The 24237-nt window shown below is 40.2% G+C and overlaps 1 protein-coding gene across 2 annotated transcripts in view; it reads left to right on the top strand.

Moving 5' to 3' along the window:
- The window catches only part of LSAMP (limbic system associated membrane protein), a 715534-nt gene extending 693025 nt beyond the window's left edge, over positions 1 to 22509 (top strand). The window contains exons 8-9 of one of the 2 annotated variants that reach the window (XM_005201255.5): positions 8796 to 8828; positions 14357 to 22509. In XM_005201255.5, coding sequence (XP_005201312.1) covers positions 8796 to 8828; positions 14357 to 14454 — 131 coding nt within the window. In that variant the 3' untranslated portion in view covers positions 14455 to 22509. 2 annotated transcript variants of the gene reach the window in all.
- Positions 22510 to 24237: the final 1728 nt, after the last annotated feature.

The following is a 24237-nucleotide window of genomic DNA, read 5'->3' as shown; positions in this document are numbered from 1 at the left end:
AGGACCAAATGCCAGGATTTTACCCACAGGTGCAATGGGTGTGTTATAGGCACAGGAGCATAAGCATTTGTTTCTTCTTTAAGGCAAAGAGTTCGTGTCTGGCTCTAATAACTTACTGATTCAAAAAATTTACTTCTGGAGTTTTTCTATCTTATATGTATTTTTAGGTGGAGTGGCCCAGAGAAATTCCTTTATTAAACTTACCCCATTGGGCATTCTCTAACATTATAATTCACTGATTATTAAAAATTAAACCTCTCAGGCTAAATAAGAAACCTGCAGGATTTGAGCAGGCTGACTTGCTTTAAGAGACTTAATGAAACCCTTCCTTTATGCTGGGAGTGCTTAGTGATCCTGTACTTTCTGGAACAGTCCGTATCGCCATCAAGCAGAACCTATAGCAGTTAAAGTCAATTCATGTACCTGTACTTACTCCACAGAGCAATTACTTCAAGTGTGCAGTCAGAAGGACCTCATAAACCCATATAATACATATTTTATTGCATTGTCATTTCATGCTGTAAAGACAATGTTCCTTATAGAAATTAGACCTCACCTATCTTAGCTTCTCTTTAGTTTCACTAATACCAGCCAACTAAAAAGTGGCGGGGAAAACTCAGTCTCCTTGTAATGATGTCAACTCAAAGCTAAAGAATCAGAAAATTATTATTTTCTTTTCCCCAGATTTAGGGGATTATTTTCTTTACCCCAGATTTGTTTTTATAAATAGCTTTCCATTCTGATAATAAATGTTATGCATTTTCATTATGGAAGAATTTTAAAATATATGAAACTATAAAGAAGAAAATAAAGATTACATATAATCTCTCTCCTCAGAGATAACACCATTAATATGATAGAAACAAATGTTTTGTCTGAATCTTTGAGCTGTCGATGTATTATAACATATTCGAGTGAAAACACCTGACCGGTTCTCTGCGTTCTGCCCCTCTGAGGCTGGCCTAGCCCTGTGTCTTGCTCAAGGTCACAGAACACTCAGGTTCAGGAGTCCCTGCCCCTCAGGCCACCGCCCACTCCACAGGGACCAGGACACCCTCCGCTCTTCCTGGTCCTGAGTCTAACCTGACTCACCCTGCAAGACATTTCCACTGAGTCACTGAACCTCCTACTTTCTCTCTCTAAATTGGGGTATAAGACAAAGTTATCTTCTGTTTAATGAGATGAACTTTTATTTTAAAAATATTTTCTCCGATTCTCTTTCGTATAGAACATAATGGAGGGTTGGTCCACTAATTGATGAGAATAAGGAATGATTCTCAATTATTCTATTATATAATGAGACGTTATATCAACATTAATTTTGATTTGGGTATACTCATTCATTCAACACCGAATTATCACCAGAATATCCAGGGTGGCAAAAAGCTTGATACATCATTCATGTCTCTGACTCACTTTGAAACAGCATCAGACTATCTGAAGTCCATTCCTGGTCATGGTCAATGATCAGAAGCCCCTAGGAGTATTTAAAAGTAAAGTGTAGGAGTCCTTTCTGACCCAAATCTAGCCAAGGGGGAGGCCAACTTGCCTTCTCAAATATTGATGACATGCTGAGCTAAGACTTTTTAGTTTCCCCAGCCAGTCTGGCATATTTCCCTAGTTGTCAGGATAGTGACTGGCCTATGAACTCGGTCAGAAAACAGCTACAACCTTAAGGTTGAGGATTAGACCTATTTCTCTATGTTGGCTTTTCCTCCAGAACCAGACCCAGAATGATCACTGAGATTCTCAGAGAACATTACTCTATAAATATTAGGCATTAGAGTTTATACAATATGGATATAGTACAAAAGAGAAAATTAAAACTCTAACAATCCAAATAGAAACCACAGGCATGTTTTTTTCCTATGTCAAAAGGAAAAATAATAATAATTCTTGTAAGTAGAAGCTGCTAATCCCTAAAGCCTCCAAGTAGAGCGGAGAAACCATTGAGAAAGAAATTAACAACTTTCAGAGTGTGGCTTTGAAAATTGAATTAATAAAAATGTCCCCCTTTTAAGCCAATATAATAGGAAAGGTTCTATTTTTTTTTTTTTTAATTGGCAAAAAAAAAGAGCACAAAAACACATAAATTCCCATGGAGGACACTTACAAATGTTATGCTTCAGGTCCTCAGCATCAGTGAAGGAGCAAGTGGCACAGGGAATATTCTTAAATGTTTATTTTATTAAACTTCTTAATGATTTTAACTCTATCCCTCTCTCACTTTTCCCAGACAATTGGAAGATAGCTCCCCTGTTGAATTCGGACCTTCCCATTCTGATACAGGAAACAAAAAAAAAGTCCAGTTAGTTAAGTCCGCTAATATGTTATTTTCAAAACCCAGGGCTCATCAGAAAGCTTAAAAAGAGTTGTGCCATATGCAACAGAGAACATTTCCTTGTTCCAGTGACTGTGGCAGGTTGAAAAGTGAGCCTTATGTTCAAATAAATACCCTGGAATTAGAACAACTGTGCAAACAATACAAACCCTCCAACTCTATGTATCCTACCTGTGAACTGGAATGAATGCTTATAAGCAGAGGATTAGAGGTAAGCTGTCAGAGCACTAGAAATCAATTCTTCTCCTCATGGGTTTGTTGTACCCTCACCTCCTCTCCCAGATAGAATTCAAAGAAGGAGAAATGTGGTAACTCTTCATAAATATAGATACAGAAATTTCCTCAGGTAGTGAGGGAGTCAGACCCAACTGAGCGACTTCACTTTCACTTTTCACTTTCATGCACAGGAGAAGGAAATGGCAACCCACTCCAGTGTTCTTGCCTGGAGAATCCCAGGGACGGGGGAGCCTGGTGGGTTCTTGTCTATGGGGTCGCACAGAGTCAGACACGACTGAAGCGACTTAGCATTAGCAGCAGCAGCAGTGACAGAGTTAACTGTAAACTGTAGAGCTTCCAATGAAGCATCTCTTGCCTTCACAACACTCACTTTAATGGCAAGAGACCTAGTCCTACCGCATAGTGACAGATGAAAGGTAAGAAGAAATCTTCTGGATTTTGAAACAAACAAAAAAAAAAGCTTGGGTTTTTGTTTTCTAAGGTTTAAATTTCATGAGGATATTCATAAATAAAGCTCGGTCCTCCAGAAAATTTTCTACCTGCCAGGGATTTGGAGACTAATGAAAGAACCTCCTGCTGTTGCTGCTGCTAAGTCGCTTCAGTCATGTCTGACTCTGTGCGACCCCATAGATGGAAGCCAACCAGGCTCCCCGATCCCTGGGATTCTCCAAGAACACTGGAGTGGGTTGCCATTTCCTTCTCCAATGTATGAAAGTGAAAAGTGAAAGTGAAGTTGCTCAGTCCTATCCCACTGTTAGTGACCCCATGGACTGCAGCCTACGAGGCTCCGCCGCCCATGTGATTTTCCAGGCAAGAGTACTGGAGTGGGGTGTCATTGCCTTCTCTGAAGAACCTCCTAGCCCCTTATTATTCTTTAAATGACTGTGAATTCCCAACAGTCATTTTGCCTCTGTGTTAAAGCATGGTGGTTTCAAAGAATAATATTTCCCCCTACCTAGAATTTTAGAGGGCAGCTCTTAAGGTATTGATGGATTAATTCACTCAGTCACTCATTCATTTATTCATTTATGTATTCAGACACTTATTCACCCAATCTACTGAATACAGACTCTGTGCTGAAGAAATAGTGAGGCCAAGGCTACAGTAGTGAACAAGGAAGACGTCCTGCCGATGAGCCAGGCCCACTCAGCTCTTTTTGATGCTGTGTGTGCTGTGTGCTAAGTCGCTTCAGTCGTGTCCAACTGCGTGTGACCCTATGGACCGTCGCCCGCCAGGCTCCTCTGTCCATGAGATTCTCCAGGCAAGAATACCGGAATGGGTTGCCATGCCCTCCTCCAGGGGATCTTCCCCACCCAGGAACTGAACCTGTGTCTCTCTTGTCTCCTGAATTGGCAGGCAGGTTCTTTATGACTAGTACCACCAGGGACATTTGTCTAACACAGCTGGTTGTAAAGAATCTGAAAGTCGAAAGTCAAAGATTGGCATAAATAAATTTATCAAGGCACTTGCCTTTTCTAGTATTAAATTCTTTTCCCCATTGCTGCCTCCTACACCCTCATCAGGAGCTGAGATCTAAGCATATGACAATAATGCATTCACAGAATTTTAGAACTTTCTTTGTACTTGAACCCCCTAAAGTTTTGTCCATTGTACTGCTGCTGTAGATTTTTCCTTTTATTTCAATGTTCAGACTGGCACTACCATGCTTACTTGTTAAGTCTATTTGCTGAAGCTAAATTGACGTGTGGAGAGAAGTCTTCAGGAGAGGCATAAAAATGGTAGTTGTCAGGTATGTTCTAATGAGTGTATCCAGGAATCCCTACAGAATTGGTGTCCCTGGCAAGGCAGTTTTACTCAAGAACTTGAGAGCGCCTTCATGTTGGAAAAGAAAGAATTATTGTCAGTTGTTAAGGACCAAGAGTTGTGTTGGTTTTTTTTTTTTTTTTTGATCTGTAATATTAAAGACTCCTTTTGAAAATAACAAAGATAATTTTTTCACTACTGCCGCCTGGTGGACAAAGGTAATTACTTTAGACGGCGCAAAGGTACATGTTTAGTATTACCACAAGATGGCAGCATACAACCAACTTTTCAAAGAGCCCTCCTCAAAAATGTTCAGAATTTTGCTCCTCAAAAGAGAACGGTCTACTCCAACAGAAGCGGATGAATAAGACATAATAATACAAAATAAAAGTTACATTCTCTTTTTTCTAAATACAAATGGAATTCCAAGTCTTAAGATCGTTGGTATTTCACAAACTATGTCATTCATTGCCATAGGGAAGACTTCCTAGACTTTTAACTGGCAGTTTGCTTTTTAAAGATAACTTAAACAAGAGTATATTTTTTATCTGATTTTTAAAAATATTTTCTTCATAGAATGTAAAGTTTGAGCGATGTTTTTGAATTCTTTTGTTAAATTATTTTTAATCAACTAGTAAGGCAGTGTCCATTCCCATTTAGGACATTCAGACTTTTGCTCAAGTCTGTTCCCTTTACTGGTTAACCTATTGCTAGTTTTCTCCTGACCAAAATGCTCCCTAATCAGTCCGCTTCATTATCACTTCAGTGTGCTAGAATCTTTTGTTCATCCGTAGTGCTATCGATTTAAAAAAAAAAATTTTTTTTTTGAAACAGTACTGCCATGGCTGACTTTGAAGATCTGTTTTTCTCTTTTTCCACAAAACTTTTCCTGACAGTCTCCTCTGTAAGCAATTTTTACCATAAATCTGACAACAACAACTCTTATTTATTGAGCAATTAGCATGTGTCTGGCAGCATTCCAAGCAGAGTATGATAATTATCTAAGTGATCGAACAAAGCTGTTGTTGTTTAGTCACTAGGTCTTGTTGATCTCTTTTTCAACGCTATGGCCTGTAGCCCGACAGGCTCCTCTGTCCATGGGATTTCCCAGGCAGGAATACTGGAGTGAGTTGCCATTTTCTTCTCCAGGGGGTCCTGCCAACCCAGGGATTGAACCTGGGTCTCCTGCATTGACAGGCAGATTCTTTTATCATTGAGCCACCAGGGAAGCCCCAGAACAAACTTACAGGAAGCTTGTAATTAAACTGACTTTACAGTTGATGAAACTGAGGCAAAAAGAAATGAAGTGATAATTTCTAGTTAAGCAGAACTGTTGGTGTCCCTGCCTGCCCAGGTTCTTGAACAACTGCTTGGAATTATTCTATGAGACCTGGGATGGACCATGGGAAACCTAAGGGGTTCTTTACATGAAGATGATCCCATCAGGAAATCTAAACCCCTTAGGGTGAAGAGCATCACTCTGTGACCCTGAGCTACTGCTGCTGCTGTGCTCAGTCACGTCTGACTCTTGCAACCCCAAGGGCTATAACTCACCAGGCTCCTCTGTCCATGCGATTTCCCAGCCAAGGATACTGGAGTGGGTTGTCATTTCCTTCTCCAGGGGAGAAGAGATCAAACTTACATCTCTTGCATCTCCTGCATTGGCAGGTGGATTCTTTACCACTGCACCACCTGGAACCTTGAGAAGTCCTTATAAATTCTAAAGAATGATAAACCAAAGAATTTGAGCAAAGAAAGAGGAGAACTTGTACTTTGCACAGGAGCAGAGCCAAAGTTTCCCCAGTCAATACTGAATCATATAAATGTCTCAGTGATAACCCTAGAGTTATGTAGGGTACATTTACTCAGCCCTGCTATCATAAAAATTCCAGAGGGGTATTGTGAATAATGGACAGAGTTCTGCCTGGAGAAGTGGGAGCCCTGAATTTCAGTCTCAGCTCTGCCTCTTGCTGTCTGTGTGACCTTGGGGAACTGATTAACCTGTCTGGGCCTCATTTTCCTCATATTTTGATGAGCAGTTCTCTACAGAGATTTTGCAATATTTGAAAGCAATATGCTGATTTTAAAGAAAAGTTGTGAGAACAGGTATTATCAAAGGAAACAGGTGACAGCAGGTTTAATACACAAATGAAACATTGCTGGTCAGGTGATCTGTGTGGTCAACAGGTGGACACCAGCATTTTAAGTCTTAATAGAATCTGACTTCACTTCTAAGTTGACAGTGACCTCAGTAACTGGCTACTGCTAGAAGAGGAGCAGAAATCGTGCTCCAATCTTCTGAATGGACCTCCATCCTTCTGCAAATAATGGACTAGCTCGTCAAGGACAGAAGGGCAGATGCTGATGGCTTTGAGTGTCTTCAGAAGTGTACCAGCAATCATGGTATAAAAGAACCTTCACACACCCCCAGCTGCCTCACCCCACATCTGTCCTCACTTGTGGACACAGTTTGCTCTATGAACAGCCCAGCAAATGCTGAATAGTAGCCAAACATTTTCAAGACTTTGGATGCTAGGACAGTGGTGCCCTTCTTATAGCCATCATGAGTATGCTAGAAAACATCAGGCTGTTTGAGACTTCTCCTTGTGATCTCCTTAAATCATAAAGGCAAAAGGAAAATCTGCGAGGGAGAGGATTCCTAGATTGCACTGAACCTCCAAAACGTTGCAGACCTGATTCTGAAGCTCAGACCCCTTTGTGCTAAATCAGAGGATAAAGATTTTAGCTACTCAGACTCTCTGTTGTTTTACAGAGTCTCAGCTCCTCTGTTAGAAGGATGCCTGGCATATCTTTATTCTTCTCATATTTCAGTGATTTGGTCCATTGTGTACTCAGAGTGCCGTCATTCATTTGCTGTGCCAACAAGGGGGCAGTAACAGATACAGTTCCTGCTTCTGTGGAACTCACAGCCCACTAGTGAAATAAGCATTCATCAAAACACCAGACAAATACATTTGAAATTAAAACTGAGATGAGTGTTGTGAAGGAGAACAGAGCTTATAATAGAGGGACTTCATTTTACCAAGGAGTCTAAGGAAGATTTCTCTGTGGAATATGTAACTAAATTTTGAAGGGTGAGTGGGATTCCTAGTAGAGATATCATCAGGCCATAGACCCCACGACAAAGAAAACGGGGTACCACGGAGCATCAGGAAGGTTTGTGGGCTGGGACACCGGGATAATAAACATCTCCGCATGAGATGAGGCTGGAAAGGTGAAAGGGCAGAGCCATGGATGGCATGCTAAGTATTTTGGTCTTTATTCTGGAAGTCATGAGAAAGCATAAGCCAGTTTCAAGCAGGATGGTGAGGTGACTGGGTTCCAAATCTGAAGCTTCTTTTTCTCTTCAGAGTCCAGGTCACTTTATGCCCTTAGTGAAAGCATGCCACTCAGGAATGCAGGGCTGTGTCCTGATCCTCACAGAGAAGAAAACCTATGTCCAGCTTCCATGGTTTGGACTCCTATATCTGATCAGTCATCCAGTTGGTCCTGAGATTCAAAGTATCCTATGGAAATTTTCCATATTTACTTCTAAATATCGAGGAGCGCTGTGCTTTAATTGAGCAAGATACTTAAAAGGGAATCCAAGCATTTTACCTATAGAAGCTCTCCCAACACTGAGAGTTATTAGTAGATTCAACAAGTATTTATTGTATACCTGCTACATGCTGGGTTCTGATCTAGGCACCAGGGTACAGTGGTTGACAAGATATGCACTGTGGCTGCCTTCATGGAGGAGAGAAACTGAACAAGCAAGTAAGTCAATGTGTAACATGGGGAGAAGTAGGGATCAGGACTATTAATATTAGCAAACCAGGGTAAAATAACAGGAAGTCACAGAGGATACCGTTTTTGAGAAGATGATGGGGGAAACCCTTCCTGACATTTCAGCAGAAATCTGAATGAAGTGACTGAGCTGGCCAGGCAGAGGTCTGGGGAGGGACGTTCCAAGCAGGTGCTAGGGCAAAGGTTGTAATGTTGGAAGGGATTTAGTGTATTAGAAAAAAAAGGTAGAAAGGAAAAGGAAGAAAGGTAACCGGTGTGAGCAGAGCAAAGCAGATGCAAAAGGGTAGAATGGGGTTGGGTGTGGGGAGGCAGACACAACCTCTCCTTGGCTACATTGCAGTCAAGAGTCCTTTCATCTGTCATCCTCAGAGATCTCGTACTCGTCTGCACTCATCACATGTTACATCAAGTACCTGAAGCTGCAAATTGCTTTTGCCACCTCCAACCGCACATTTGTTCCAACAAAGCAGTCTCTTTCCATGTACCTTTCTTTCAGTCTCTACCAGTGTGTGTTCCTCTGAGCGTGCTCTTTCTCCTTTCCTCTCGTTCTCCTTGCAGTGGAGAGTACCAGACGACCTTTGTGCTTACTCTCAATTGATTCAGAATTTTTTACCTGTTTTTGTTTTGCTAAATGTTTCCTTTTTAGAAATTGGCACCACCGTGCACTTCAAGCAAAAAGGTATGGTTCTTATTTCTGATTCCCTTCTGTATGTTAAAATTGAGAGTCCGCAGCAATACATTGGAGCCTTCTACACGTGATTATTCCCTATTGATAATTTGTGATAATTTCCATAACACATTTGCCACTATTTTTCCCAAACTGTGAACTTTCTCATTTACAATAAGTCTCTGATCCAACAATGACCCCTCTATTGCTTCTGACTTATTCATTTTTGAATCTCTGGAACTGAGCAAGTTATTCCCTCTCCCATTGTCCTTAAGTTCCCTTGGTTAATTCCTGCAAAGCTGCACTTCTGGAAATGTCCACTTCCCAGTGTTAGGGCTCTCAGTTGAGACAGAGAGTCCACTTCATCACCCCTCATTGGCTGTTGAAGCAGATATATTGCTCAAGGAGATAGAGTAGGGTCTCCAAAAATGAAGAACTTGAGCATTCCCTATGCCCTCCTGCCAGAACCTTCTCCCATACCCTGGCCCTGCCACCCTATACCCAGGCTGCAGGGACATCTGGTAACTGCCTTTTTGTGCTGTCAAACTGCCTCATGTAGCTCTGTCAGCCACGTGGCACGTGATTCACACACTTTCCCCTACAAAGACAATATAGTCAGGTCAACACTTCATGACATGGACCCTAAGATTCAAACAATTACCAATTCTGATGTGTTATCTTTACAAGACCAACAGAAATCCCTAACAGTGTCTGTTCCCATACCAGAGTCATGGAAAAATCTATGTGGCAGGCACCACCCTGCATAAATTTTCATGGCCACCCACTTGGATTGATAAGTGTCTCCTATGAAGACATCTTCTTGTCTGAGTGTCAAAGGGGCTAAAGCTACCAAGATCACTCTCAAGAGTGAAAACCTATTCTTATGGTCCTTAGACCCAACCAGGCAGTGAGCCTCAGAGACTGTGGACCAGCTTTGTTGGTTATACCCAGGAAAGGGCCAGCATCTAGTTTATGACCAGTGCTAGCAAGCCCTCACAGAATGCAGCAGGGAAGACGTGACCAGAAATACATATATAGGATCAAGATTATTTGGGACAAGAAGTATAAACTGCTGTCCTCTTCATACCTTCTTCTCTCTGCATGCCAAGATTGTCTATTACATTTGAATCTTAAGTAACTGGTGTTGTTAGAACACAATGATACCACAGAGCTTTGGAGTGGAGGGGAAAATAGAGCATCCGATTTTTTTTTTTTTAATTTCAAAGATCAATGAGAAAAATTCATAGTGTCACTCAAAGGAAAGTAATGGCCTAAAGTTTCAAGATTTTGCAAGTCAAAATATTTGATGTTGTTTTGATGGAAAAAGTGTGATAATTCCAACTTCATTGTGAGAATACTCCAAGACCGTTTTTATAGAAAAGGGAGATAATGCATAAAGCATTGTGGAAATGGAACCCAAATTTATTTTCAAGACACACTGCTCAAAGAAAACATCAGTATACCCCCTCTTATAATTTGCTCCAGGCCTAGAAACTACAGGCTCTCCTCCCCAGTGGATTCCTTCACGCAGAGGAAGCTGTACTGACAGAAAATGATCAGCAGGTGGCACCAAAGTCAATCTTTTTCCCTTTTAAATGTGGCTCCAGGCCACTGAGGGGACCTCAGCCTGGGCATCAAGATAATATCTAAGAGACGTTTAGTAGATTATTTTTCTCCTTTGTTTAACAATTGTTTTGCATATTGTTTATGTTTTTATTTTAGTCGTTTTGTCAATCCTTAATAATTCTAAGAAGAGTTTGAGCTTAAATTCACCTGGCCCTTCTTTTCTTGTATGGCTGAACTATGTTCTATCAGTCTTGCCCTTAATCACCAATTCCCTTGGATAAGCATTGTCCTGGCAAAGTGCCGTCCGGCCTTCACCTTGATACAGAGTCTCAACTATCTTTGGAGTTGAAAACCTTGACCTGATGTGTTGACTTAAGATTCCCACTCCCGCTGCAGCTAAATTTTGCACTTTTCATGTCAAACATTAAAAGCCTTGACCCAGTTCGCAAACCAGTGTCTTTGATCCAGAGGTATTTCATGCCATCCTGTAACATAGACTTCCAGAGTTAATAACAATAATGACAATCTTGTTATTGTTGTTCAGTCGCTAAGTCATGACTGACCCTTTGGAATGCAGCAAGCCAGGCTCCCTGTCCTTCACTGTCCCCCAAACTTTGCTCAAACTCATGTCCATTGAGTTGGTGATGCCATACAACCATCTGATCCTCTGTTGCTACCTCTTATTAAATGTTTACTAGATAAACACACATACACATATATACATATATATAGGATGTGGCTAAATACCAAAATATGATTTTTTTCTGTTATGTGAAAAACATGTAGCAATTTTTGAATTGTGGTTCTATTTGCCCATCTATTCTTAAGGCTAATTTATGTTTGCAGACTCTTGCTTTCATTATATCTGTCAGTGTATAAAAGCACTTGCTGAGTGTGGCCATCTGGTATGGGAAATAAGATTTATCATTTGCATTTCCACAAATAAGCAGAAATTTCATAACTATGAACTAAAACACAATTAATGATTTTGCTGATGATTCTTCCCTGAAATAGCCATTAACTGAAGTAGTCTCCTATGCAGTCATATATACACGTATCTGTAATTGTATACACACTTGTGTTGATTCCCCAACTATCACAGGTTACCCTTGTTTTTCTCAAGCCTATTTATTTACTCTCAAAACCAATTATGAAAAGAGCAAGTCATATAAGCACATCAAATAGCTATATGAGAGCACTTAATGCACTTAATAAATAATAATTGATAGAGATGAAAATATCTTTCAGAGAGCCACAAAATATATTTCAATTATGTGGTAACAATTCTATTAGAGATAAAATTAAAGATTATTAAGAGTCACACTAAGATTCCCTATGTATAACATAGAATAGCATGTAAGAGTAATAGCTAATTGTCAACTTTGTGTGTTAAAATACCTTTAACATGTGTCTATCATATGTGTATATGAGTATGCATATAACAAATACACTTCTCTTGGCATCTGCATATGTATGTGTACATACATTAGCAAGAATGTTATATGTGAACATGTGTATCTAGGTTCATATATGCATATATCATATTTTTCAGTGATGGCATTTTTGTTTTATCACATATTTACTATCCTTCAAGTAAAATGGTTTAAGACCAGACTTCCCCCAGGTACCACTCAACTCCAAGATGTCTGAAAGATAATCCAACCTGTCTCAGCACTAAAAATGAGATTAAGGAAATAGGCAGAATTGAGTCTGAAAACCTGTTTTCAAAGGATCCCTGGGGCAAAACAAAAATCATCCTTGCTTAACCCTGTCTGGCCTCAATTTGTGTGTAGTCTTTCTCTGTTTGGGAAGCATCACTGACACACTAATCCAGACAAACGTGCCACAGAACTCATGACATCTAAAGCCCAGAGAGAAATGAAAATGATGGGGGACTGCATTGCCATCAGGCTGGGGGCCCTGGCGAGGGGCCGTTAAGGGAGCTTAACGGTCCCCAAAGGCCAAAAAGAATGATGTGTGTGTGGGGGGTGTGAATTAGGAAAAACACTGACTTAATATTTAGATTCTAGTGCCTGGTCACCATTACTAATCAGGCGCTTTATGCAGAATGCATAATCTTTTTGATCCTTAATTCCTCATGTAAGGCATGAACCTGAAGATAGCTAAAGTGTCTTATTAATATAATCCTGCAGTCATTCAGAAAACTTAAAGAATTGACTGGATATTTAAATCTTTTATTCTGTGTTTCCATTGCTCAACACATAGTAACACTCAAACACTCATTTTATACTGTAACTATGCTATTCAAACTTTATATATATATTATATATTAAGTAGCATTTTTAATATTCTCAATAAGACATTTCAGTTTAAAGAAAAAAGATCTATTGAAAATCATTTTTTTCAAAGATAATGGATACCTTCCTGTTGCTTTGTTGGTTCTGGGCTACTGTTTTAAACAAACCCAGATTTCATTTGCCGAATGTTTGACAGGAGACTCGGGGCACCCCTTCACCACATAACCTCACTGCGCAGCAGTGACAGGCACAGACTCTAGAGTCAGTCACTGGGGGAAAGCCCAGCTCTCTGCTTACTGTGTAAACTCATGTGGTGAACTTACCCTCTCTGTGGCTCCCTTATCTCCCTGGAAATCAGGGTTCACTAGAGGACCTGCCTTGTAACATGGTTGTGTGCTTATATTTGTGAAGCATTTTTAACAGGACGTGTCGTAAGTGCTATGTAGTTGTTTCTTGGCTGTCTTTGGTTGCTGTTGTTCCTATAATATTATTTTTATTGATATGTGAAACATAGATGGGAGAATATTCTTATATTCAACATTTTCCCAGTTATTTTATATCTGACCTGGTATGTTTGTAGACAATTTTGGAAATGTTCACATGCCAGAGGATGCTTCCATTGCATTTGCACAAGTACAAACACCCACACTCACATACACACTCATTCACACATACTGATCTCCTTAAATGCCCTCAAAACTTTCAACTGACCCATGGTTACAATGACACCATTTTTTCCTTTTGAATGTCATGTCTAAGCATACAGTCTTAAATCCAAAAGTCTCTGTTGTGAAAAACTGTTTTCCTCTTGTAATGAATCTAAATGAACAGAACTATACAAAAGGAGGAAATGCAACAGGCAAAGCGTAGGAGGCAAGCTCTAGACCTACACTCACTGCCTCAATTCTTTCTGTATAAATACACAAATCCCTCACCCACTCTCTTCTCCATTTGCACACCCACATCCCCCAAATTCTTCTACATTGGGAAAACTCAGGTTGGCAGTGGGAAACCCACAGATAACCCCTCCAGGATGAATTCTGGGCAAGTTCAAGTCTCAGCTCTGCTCCAGTTTGGACCTGCCTGGCTAGGTTTGTTTGTTTTTGTTGTCATCATAATTAATTTTTAGTGTCAAATGAAGGGTTTGGACCAGATGACCCCCTGCTGCTGCTTAAAATCCCACCATGAGTTGACTTATTTTCTGCCTTGCAGCTAAGGTGCCACCCAGCCAAAAACGTTACTTTAAAACAATTCCTCTCCCCACTAACAAATAAATAGCCACTGCCACCACCACCACCCCTCCCCTGCCCCCTTGAGAAGAGAGCATTACAGACTGGTTCCACATTTTATTGATGGAGATACTGTGGTGAATCAGCTGGAGGAGCCGGTGTCTGGCTGCTGAAGGACCCTCAGCAATGCTTGGAATCTTAATGAGTGCTGACATCCCACTGCTGTGCAGACCAGAGAGTGCAAGATAAATTTGGGTGGAGAGGAGACTGATCCAGCATCATACAAGATACCCCTAAGATACTTATAGATCAACCAGAAGGATTTAGAAAAGATGGTGAGTCCTTCTTAGACTGTATATAAGTGCCCAGACTTTGAGATGCTGGTACACGGCCCAGTCTTACCTCTGAAATAAGGAGCAGTCAGTTGTGACATAGAGTGGACTGGATGTATTAATAATTACTTTCTTTTCTCTCTTTTGCACTGCAGGACCTGGGTCGGTGAGAGGAATAAATGGATCTATCAGTCTGGCCGTACCACTGTGGCTGCTGGCAGCATCTCTGCTCTGCCTTCTCAGCAAATGTTAATAGAATAAAAGTTTAAAAATAATTAAAAAAAAACACACAAAAATGCGTCACACAGGATACAGAGCGAGAGAGAGAGTGAAATGGGGGGAGACTGTTTCTTTCACAACTTTGTGTGTTTATAAATGAAGGGGGAAATAAGAAAATGAAGAAGAAAATACAACATTTAAAACAATTTGAAAGTCCATCAATAAAAATTGAAGTATAATTCCAGGTGGGAAAAGTTCTACCAAGAAATGTGTATATCTAAGCAAATGTAGACTGTGTAAAGACTCCATCAATTAAGGAGATTTGATGTTATAAAAAAATGACAAGTGAAGAAGTACCAGATGGGTATTAACCCCCCACCACACGCACACACACATACACACACACACACACACACACACACACTCTTTATCCTTCCTTCAGCCTTTTTCATCTGCGCGGAAAGAAAAAAATATGGTCTTGCCTTGGTGTTTATACTACCAACATCATTTTATTCTGTTTTTTAATTTGAGCTGACGCATAGCCATTCAGACTATCAATGGAATCCATGCTGGAGTCCTACCTGACTCTTTATCTGGTTTTCCTGCTTCCACTCTCCCTCCAACTTTTAAGACCATCTCCGTGTTCGATCTGCCCCGCATCCCTGCGCATCCGCGCCGGATATCTGCTCTTAATCCTCACCCCGGCCGCTTCCCTTCACTCCCACCCCTTAACCCCCACCTCCCAGCACTCGTCATGCCGCAGATGCTAGAAAGTGCCATTTTAATTCTCTCCACTGTGCGCGCGTGCCGTCTCTCTCTCTCTCTCTCTCTCTCTCAACGTGGGTGTACGTGTGTGGGCGTGTGCGCCTCTCTCTAAAGCATGCCGAGGGAATGGTCCACGTGTACATAAACTCATTGTGCTGTAGATACTGTCCCTCATTGTAATCTTGAGATGCGGCTGTGACGAGGCGCTGGGGGCCGTGGGAGGGGAAGGAGGCAAGGAGCAGAGCCGCTCCCCCATCCATGGCTGTCACTGCACCTCAGCGTGTATTTCAGACCAAGCTGTGCCCCACCTACGGGCAGATCCTCATCTTCCTCCCAGTCCAGTCATCAGAACCCAGTCCAGAGTCACTCAGATTATCACTGTCAATGAAAGTGCCTACTATTGATGGGGTGAGCAAACAGTAGAAAGAATCAGTGATGCGGATAAGGTGACCTAGGACAGAAGTTTCTGATTTCACTCTGTTTCACGAGTGAGTCTGAAGGATTCATGTGCTTCCCAGCTTTTTGGCCGACTTGGTCCTGCTCTGCCGCAGCAGTAGCAGGTATGGAGCAAATCCCCAGAAGTGGGAAGGTCTCCAAGGGTTAAGTCCTAGTGAAAGGATGCTGAGCCACGCGGAGATCCTTAGCAGCCCTGTTATGCCCCCTCTCCAATCTTCAGTTAACACTGCATTTGCTCCCATGGATTTCCCTGAGCAGAGATTTTTCCATATTTCAGATAAAATACAGTGAGCCATGAGCAAGGCAAGAGAAGTACAGATACCCAGGTCCCTACTCATGTGGTAGAAATACTGTGCCAGCCCCAATACAAGCATTGGCCATAACAAAGGGGAAATCTACTCCTTGTAGCTGCTCCTTTGCAGCTGTGTCCTGGTGTTCTAGGCTAATACTTGATTTGATTGCCCGCATCATCTCCTTTCTCATCCATGGATGGTGTTCACAGCACTGCTGTTGATAGCACTCTGTCCTTATCCTGCACCAGGCCACTAGGAACAGCACTGTATTCCATCTTTCCAACTTACTCTTGGCTTCTTGTCTTCTGAAAAAGATACAGTGGGAGATATGATATTTAAGTTTACATATACAAGAGACATCTTATTGTTAACCCTGATATATGAGTTAGCTCTCAACCAGAACAGCTGAGAAACTTGTAATCATTTAGGCAAAAGCTATATACATACCACAAAACTTGACATCACCACCACACCAGAAGGATTTTCTTAGGAAAAGCCTTACAGAGAGAGCTCCCTGGTGTGTAGATCTTTGTCAGGAAACCAACCGTTGCTTTTACTTAGACTAATAGGCATTGGAAATGGCTCATTAGTGAGAAGACATAGGATTGTTATTGAGGTCACAGTAGAATGTATTGCAGCCGAGCCAAATATGGTACCTCACCAAGTCTTAGAACCTGGAAAATGGCTGTTATATGATGTAAAACAGGAAGCTTCATAACTGCAAATCAGAAAAGGAAGGAAGAAAGGGAAGAAAGAAGGAAGGGAGGAAGAACTAGAAAGAAAGGGAGTGAGGAAGAGAAAAAGGAAGAAAGGGAAGGAGTATAGAAGGAGAGTGAAGAGGAAGGAAGGAAAATAATAAATCTGAAATTTATCTTGATAGATTTTATTAATTGAAGGCTCTTTGCAATGAGTCTCATCTTTAAAGGTAATGATCTCCTGATGAGTGGTACTTTTAATCTCTTCTAGGGGATTTTTTAAAAGCCTATCACCAGACTTCTTTTAAGATTCTGCAGTTTAGACATGAAACAGAAGGACAAATTGGACTTGGGAGTGCATAAAAGTATTTGTGGCAGATCCTGGCATAGGACCAAAATTCTTATCCAAGATGGTAGCTACTTAAACATAGAGAAGGTGAGCCTTGTTCCTAGGCAGCATCAATTTATTGACAATCAGGGATTTCTCTAACAATTTAGTCTTCTTAGTACAGGAATAAAATCTTATCATCCTTGACGATCAATATTTCCTATATTGAAGAGTCAACCACATCCTTAAGTGGAAGCTTTAGTGGAGTGCATGCTAATTTAAAGATACATAAGAAAAGAAAAGTAACAGGAGTTAATTCAGTTTAGTATCAATTTCAGGAACAGATCCCCATGGCATGTCACGGATTTTTCATCACACATCTAGATTTCTTATTGCCTCTACCCTATCCTAAGGACAAGGTCTTGGCTTTATAGAAGGAGATTCTCATTGAAAGGAATGTCTTTGCCTTGTCAGCGCCATTTGTTCCCTGAATTTTATTAAAATGGTCCGTATATTAAACATAATTAAACATGTATTGAATATTGTGGTGTTTGCATATGTGATGTTTGCATCTCTGGTAGGATCTGGGAATTTTGTCCTGTCTCCCGTTTCAGAGCAATCACTGACCCCAGAAATTTCATAGGTTTGAGGATGTTTTTGAGCAATGTGAAAAATGGAAGAGAACATAGTTTGGAAAAGGGTCAGGTAAAAGGTAGAAGCCAGATTACTGACATCGAGATAATAAGTTCAAACATGGGACTTCTTGGAATTTAGTTCATCACAACGTGATAACTTTCTTCAAGACTTTTGTCCGTTGGTAATCAAAGCATGAAATCCTGCAATGAAAAGAATCAACTGGCTGGAAATAATATACTGAGAGGAGTGAAATACATCAATTAATCTGAATGGCTAACACATTTAATATCCTTTGTATGCAAACTGAAACTCCACTCTTCATAAAACAAAATCCTGAGACCTGACTTACAGTTAACCAAAGCAGAAATGACCTTGATGAAGGGTCCTTCCTGAAGAATGAAAACTATCCTAGGTTTTACAGCTGCAAAATTCTTTCCTCTGTGCAGTTGTTCATCAGAAGGTTTTGCCCTATTGGAGGAAGTCTTACTAGTTTGGGCACAAAACATCCCTCTGCCCTGAAAGAACTAAGGCTTAGGGATAGGTCCTTGCTTTTTCTGATGGGAAGAATTGTCCCACTGACCTTTGCCTTCTCTTCCAAGTCAGACATCACCTTTGCCCTGGGCATTTTTTTTTTTTTTTTACTACATCTTCAGACAATTTGGGCTATTCATAGAGACCTTGTAAAAGTACTCGTGATTTTCATGTTATTGGAGGACAGAAACAAAAATCTGTTTCTCCTCCAAAAATGGACTTACCTCCTTTGCACACAAAAACTAAACTCCTCAGCATGAAAATATTTCTCAGTTGTTACCTACTGAGTTATTAGCTTCTTAACTGTTCCAGAATCATAGGTTCCATCCCCAGGTTGGTTGTGGTTTGAATGTGTCTATTGGCTTGCATCCCAGAATTTCCCATTTTGTTTTTTGAAGGTCTTAAATTATTTGTGGAAATATATATATATGTGTATGTATTTTTTTTAACCTTATCTTTACAGATGCTATATTTGCAATATTGTATGTATTATAAACCAAATCTAGAATAATGATTTAAACTTAAAAGGAAGAAAAGTATTGAATTTGGTTTTAAAAAAGAGCTATACTTCATTTTGAAAGACGTGGAGCCCCATTTTTCCACACTGTAATGATTTGTTTGAAAGGAATTTGCTTATGGATCATGTTCCATGGGAATAACCATCACCTTATTTTAGCTCTTCGACTTCGTAAATTTTCAACCTGTATTTAGCCTTGATTTCTAATAAGTATCATTTTTATAGATATATAAGTGCAATGCTGTTATCCGACCTACAAAACAATTAATATTTTGAAGACAAATATTAAATATACCACAGAAACAGCGAAGACCCTGAGTTAAGAAATGTAAATCCGATTTAGGAAGTCTTCTTTCTTAAATGTTTAAAATATTTCTTCTCTAGTGCATTTGCTCTGGTGGAGTAAATTTTCTATAGTAGTTGGCATAATATCTGTAAGTGTCTCACTAAATGCAAAATGAAGTTTACGTTTATGTGCATACAGTGGAAGAGAAGTAAACCGTTCTCGTTTGCAGCTATGTTGTTAAATGTGGCCACGTGATATGCAAGAAAGACTTTATCTTCACCCAGCAACCACAGCAACCAGTGCATAACTAACCCGCTGACAAGCTAGCTGGTGTTAACGTTAGGTGTTGGTTTAACATTTACACCAGCGTAAATGTTTATGGATATTATGGAAAATTTATTTTAAAACCTTGATTTCCTTTCAGCGCATTTACATTCTGTGTGCTGATTAATAAATTAGGCACCAATCATGTGTAAATCAATGTAAATCGGTAGTTTATGTACATAATATAAACTATGTAAACTTCATTTTTCATGCAATGCCCAAGTTCAGCTAAACTATGAATCTGAAAGGAAAAAAAAGCAAGTAAAAATAAATAAAAACCAAAGCCTGTCACAGGTCAGAATGGGATGAAAGATGACTAATGGCCCAAACATAAGGTTGTCTCAGCAAAAGGAAGCAGACCCACAGAACTGTTATAAGCTCGCATCCTGCTCTGTTCCCAAGAGGTCACCTCTTTGTTCCTTCAGGACCTAAGTGCTGACTTAGGACTTAGGAAGTCAGGACTTCCGTCCAACACCTACCACAGCTGTCCCACCTGACCCCAGAGCAAGGGAAATGAAGAGACAGGGAGGACAGAGTTTGAAGGGCTCATGTGTCTGTTACATCAACTGTCAAGTGCTTTTGTTATTGTTGTTACTTCTTACTTACAACCTAAAGTCTTATTTCAATAGCTCGAAGGAAAGTAAGTCACCTATATCTTGATGAGCACAGTGCTACTCAGTCTTTATTTTCCATTCAACAGAACTTTGGGGTACTTTCTTCGTCATCTCACTCCTAATTAAGGGATATTGAAAAATGTTACGTCCTTGAGAAACATCTTGCTAAAACACTCTAGGAAAGAATTACTCTTGCTTAATCTGGTGGATCTATTACCTATATTTCTATACTGACTATTGCAAATGAGGACAGAATCATTTTCATTGAGAGTATCTCTCTCAGCATGTTCTCTTGAAGTCTTTTTGAAGTGTCTGGTGTGTTTAACAGAATGACATATATATGTCTTCTATGATCAGCACAGCTGGTACATAAGGAGTCATCAAAGAGATCTCTTCACGGATCACATGAATGTTTTGCAAAGACTGTTATCGAAAGAAATTTGGGTCAAATTAATATTATGCTTAAAGTATACTCCTCTACCCAAGACAAATGACAACTTTATAAAGCGAAGTAGGTGGAAAGTGGATTGGGAGTCAGGAGAAATGAGTTCTAGCCCCAGGTCTGGCCTATAAGCAAGTCATATGACCTTTGGCAAATTAGTTAAACTTTCTGAGTTTTGATTTTCTCATCCTGAAAGTGAGAAATTCGAATGATTTCTCTAAAACCTCTGCCATCTCCAAACTCTCTGATTCTGAATAAGAATTGAATCTTCATGTAGCACTATGCCCAGCTTGTCATTCTAAGCAGCTATTTGTTGTTTCTGGTTTGATCTCTTTGATCTAGTTTGATCTTCACTTCTTGGAACCATCCTTCCATCATCTCCATGTCAAAAGCCAAAACTTTCTAGAATACAGGGTCCCTGGACTGGTTCTATAATTCTCTCCTAATCAAAATTTCTTAGTAACCTAGAGAAGGGACACATTCAAATTATACCGATGGCGTTGAGAGAGCTGGAGTTGTTTCTTTAATTGAAATGTTATAAAATCTAACTGTTGGACTATATTCTAATAATCTTTCATAGGGAGAAAACAGCCAGACTAGGTATTGGTCACATAACTAGTGAGGAAGTTGTTCATGTAAAAGGAAAGGAAACATCAGTCTTCTCCTCCTGGGCCAAGTGCCTCGTGATAGTAAATGGTTGTCCTTGAAACCTCTTTGCTTGTGCAGGTGGCCATAAGCAAGTGATCCCAGGTAGGTTCAAAAGTCTGTTCTAGGAGAAATGAGCAAGATAATATATTTTGTTTTGGAAGAAACATCTCATGGCATAAGTTTCTCTAAATTTGACTTATAGGCTATGTAGTCAAGTAAATGGATGGAGAGAAAACAAACCTCACGTTCACAAAATACAAGTCAGTACAATTTTAAAGAAACAAGTTGAAAACAAGACAAAAATAAACACATTTTAGCAGGTTACAGAGCTGAATGTAATAGGAGTTGTGAAGGTCAAAATCAAATGTAAAAGTTAAATACTCCAAGCAGAGGGTAAATAGGATGGTTTCTCAGGTGGTTGATGAGGAATTACTATCATGCACCTTGTTCTGGATGGCCTGAGCACAGGTGCGCTTGTCTTGACCCATCAAAGTATAGACCCACACTATCCTGGATGCTCAACTTAGCATCTGTCCAATGGTGGCTTTTCATGCATTGCTTAAGAGAACAGAAATAATATAAGTCTCCTGTGCATTGAAAAGCAAGGATTATTCATAACTTCCCAGCATTAGTATCACTTTATATAGATGACAATTTGCAATGTGCTTAGAGTAGGTCTGAAACTCTCTTTAAGTGGGAAAGTGACCTGCCCATGGATAACTCCCCACTTCCAGGGTGATTTCAGAGGCGTCTTTGAGTGATGCTCCTGGACCAACTCCTACAGCTATGTTCTTCTCTGCATAAGCCCTCTCTATGTAAAGCCAGGTACAGAGTGAAAATCTGTTTCTTCCAAACGAAGAAAACCCTTGGGACCACTCGCTTTCTGGCATGCAGCAGTAATTCTAAGCTATTTGGAGCCTTTACAAAAAACAAAAACTCCCTTACTTAGTCTTTGTTCTTTACTAGAGAACGTTAAAGGTTCATCCTGGTGAATTATGACCATGTTCTGCTCCCTAAGTATTTACTGGGAGTAGGAGAAGGGTGAAGTGGAAATTACAGAAGGAGAGAAGCATGGGAGAAAACCTCCAACTTCCTTCCCCGGCACTGGTTCACCCCTTCCTTCTCACTGCTCTACTGAAGGGTGTATAAATCCTGCTCTTGGTTAGAATTCTCCTTATTAACAGTGTTATATACATATAAATATATATATATAAATATATTCCTTTTTTCATCCCTGTAGACATAAGCAAAACTTTCCTTGATGACAAAAACTCATGGCCATTTTTTGTTTGGGTTTTTTGTTGTTCAAGGTTTTTTTTTTATTATTATTTGTTTATTGGGGGGATTTTTTCCCTGGATACTAGCTCTGTGAAGGAAAATAAAAAGCGCAAGTGTGTGTTTAAACAAATTAAAATTAAAAAAGCTTTTTTCCTTTTCTTTTTAAATGTATTTGAATTCAGTTTCTCTCTTCTGTTACATTACACGTATGAATGCTCTGCTCTTCTGTGATCTTAAAACAAAATGAAATAAACGTGAAAAGGAGATGTGTCTTTATTGACCTGAGTCAGTGATCTTGTGGTTGACTGCACTGCTTCTTGGAAGTTTTTCCTGAATAATATAGAAATGAAGCCAATGATAATGAAAAATATGTAAAGGAAGGGGTAGACCAGACACTGAAGAATCACTTGAAGGCCCTCTATCTGTGTCTTTTCTGTCACCGAAGGGACTGTGGTATTTACAATAATTGTCTTCATCTCAGCAAAGAGAGTTTCTGAAAGTTTTTCTTTTCCTCCCTTAAAGGGATAATAAGAAATAAGCAGAAATTACCATTGAGAAGCTACAGATAAAACATTAAGACTCTGTGAGTTTTAGACTTGAGTGAGACCTTTGGATATGATACCAAAAATCATTAGGGGGTATACTCCTTTAAAATCTCCATAATAAAGGTCATCCTTTAAGGTTTAGTTTTATTAAGATCCAACCTGATAGCAGTAGGAGGAAATCAATTATCTTCTAAAGTCACTTTTTCTTTTTTTAAACTTATGAAATAAGCTGTTCTCTGTTCTTGGTGAGAGCTATTATTACCTTCATAAAATGTCTTCAGAATCTCCATAGAACCCCAGCAGCATTGCACAGGACAGACAGGAGATGGTGGCAGAAAATGAGAAATGAGCAATCCAAACAGGTGAGGCTGATTAATTGTGCATCAGAAGTGATCTGGACCCTGAGCTGCCAAACTGGGTCAAAAAAAAAGGAACTGGTCCCAAATTGGGGTGGGTGGCTGGGGTGAAGGAGCCGAGCACTAATGATTGCTTTCAACAGTCAGCAGTGGGTCTCACACAGAAGCAAAACCTCTGTTCCCCTCCAGTTCAAAGAGACAGTTTATGGGCCCATCGCCCCAATCTAAATTTTATGTAAAACTCCTGATAATGCCCTTCTTCAATGAGTTTGCCAAACTCAAGCTTAAGACATAATTCTCAAGAAAAATCGCCCTCACATCAGGTGTCAGACACAAATGCAGCATCCTCAGGCCAGGATGACCAATCAGCTGACTACAATTTCAGGGGTTCCCATTAGCATCTCAGGCTTAATAATTTCTAGAATAACACAGAACTCAGGAAAATGTTATACTTGTGATCACAGTTTTATTATATAGAAGGATACAAATCAGTCAGCTACTTCCCTGGCAGTCCAGTGGTTAAGACTCTGAGCTCCCACTGCAGGGGACATGGTTCAGCCCCTGGTGGGGAACTAAGATCCTAAATGCCATGTGGCCAAGAAGAAGTATTTGATGACCACTAGGAATATATTGTCTGAACATTTGTCCCAGTAAAAATGTTTACAAAAAGAAAAGAATCAGCCAAAGGGAGAAATGTGTAGCGTGAAGTCTGAGAGAGCCCCAAGCATGAGTCCACTGTCCCAGCACACTGATGGGTGACAATGTACAGTGTTGTCAGCTGAAGTTCTCCCAAGCTGAGGTGCCCAGAGTTTTTACTGGACTTTCATTGCTTTTAGGCATGATTGATTGATTCACTGGCTACTGGTTGACCTCAGTGTTCCAGGTCCCCTCTCCTGCCCCAGCACTCTAATCACATAGTGGGTGGGTCTTTCTGGCATAGCCAACCCCACCTTGAGTCATCTTGTTAGCATAAACCATCTAGGGTCCCACCATGAATCCCCTCATCAAGCGTGGTCCAAGAGAGCCCAACAGGAAATGACAGAGAAACACCTATGACTTAGAAAAATTCCAAGGATTTAGAGGTTACCTCCCAGGAACTAGGG

This window comes from Bos taurus, chromosome 1, assembly GCF_002263795.3.
Source record: "Bos taurus isolate L1 Dominette 01449 registration number 42190680 breed Hereford chromosome 1, ARS-UCD2.0, whole genome shotgun sequence".
Taxonomy (NCBI): domain Eukaryota; kingdom Metazoa; phylum Chordata; class Mammalia; order Artiodactyla; family Bovidae; genus Bos; species Bos taurus.
The sequence above is the reverse complement of the archived record's forward strand: the minus strand, read 5'-3'. Positions and strand labels throughout refer to the sequence as shown.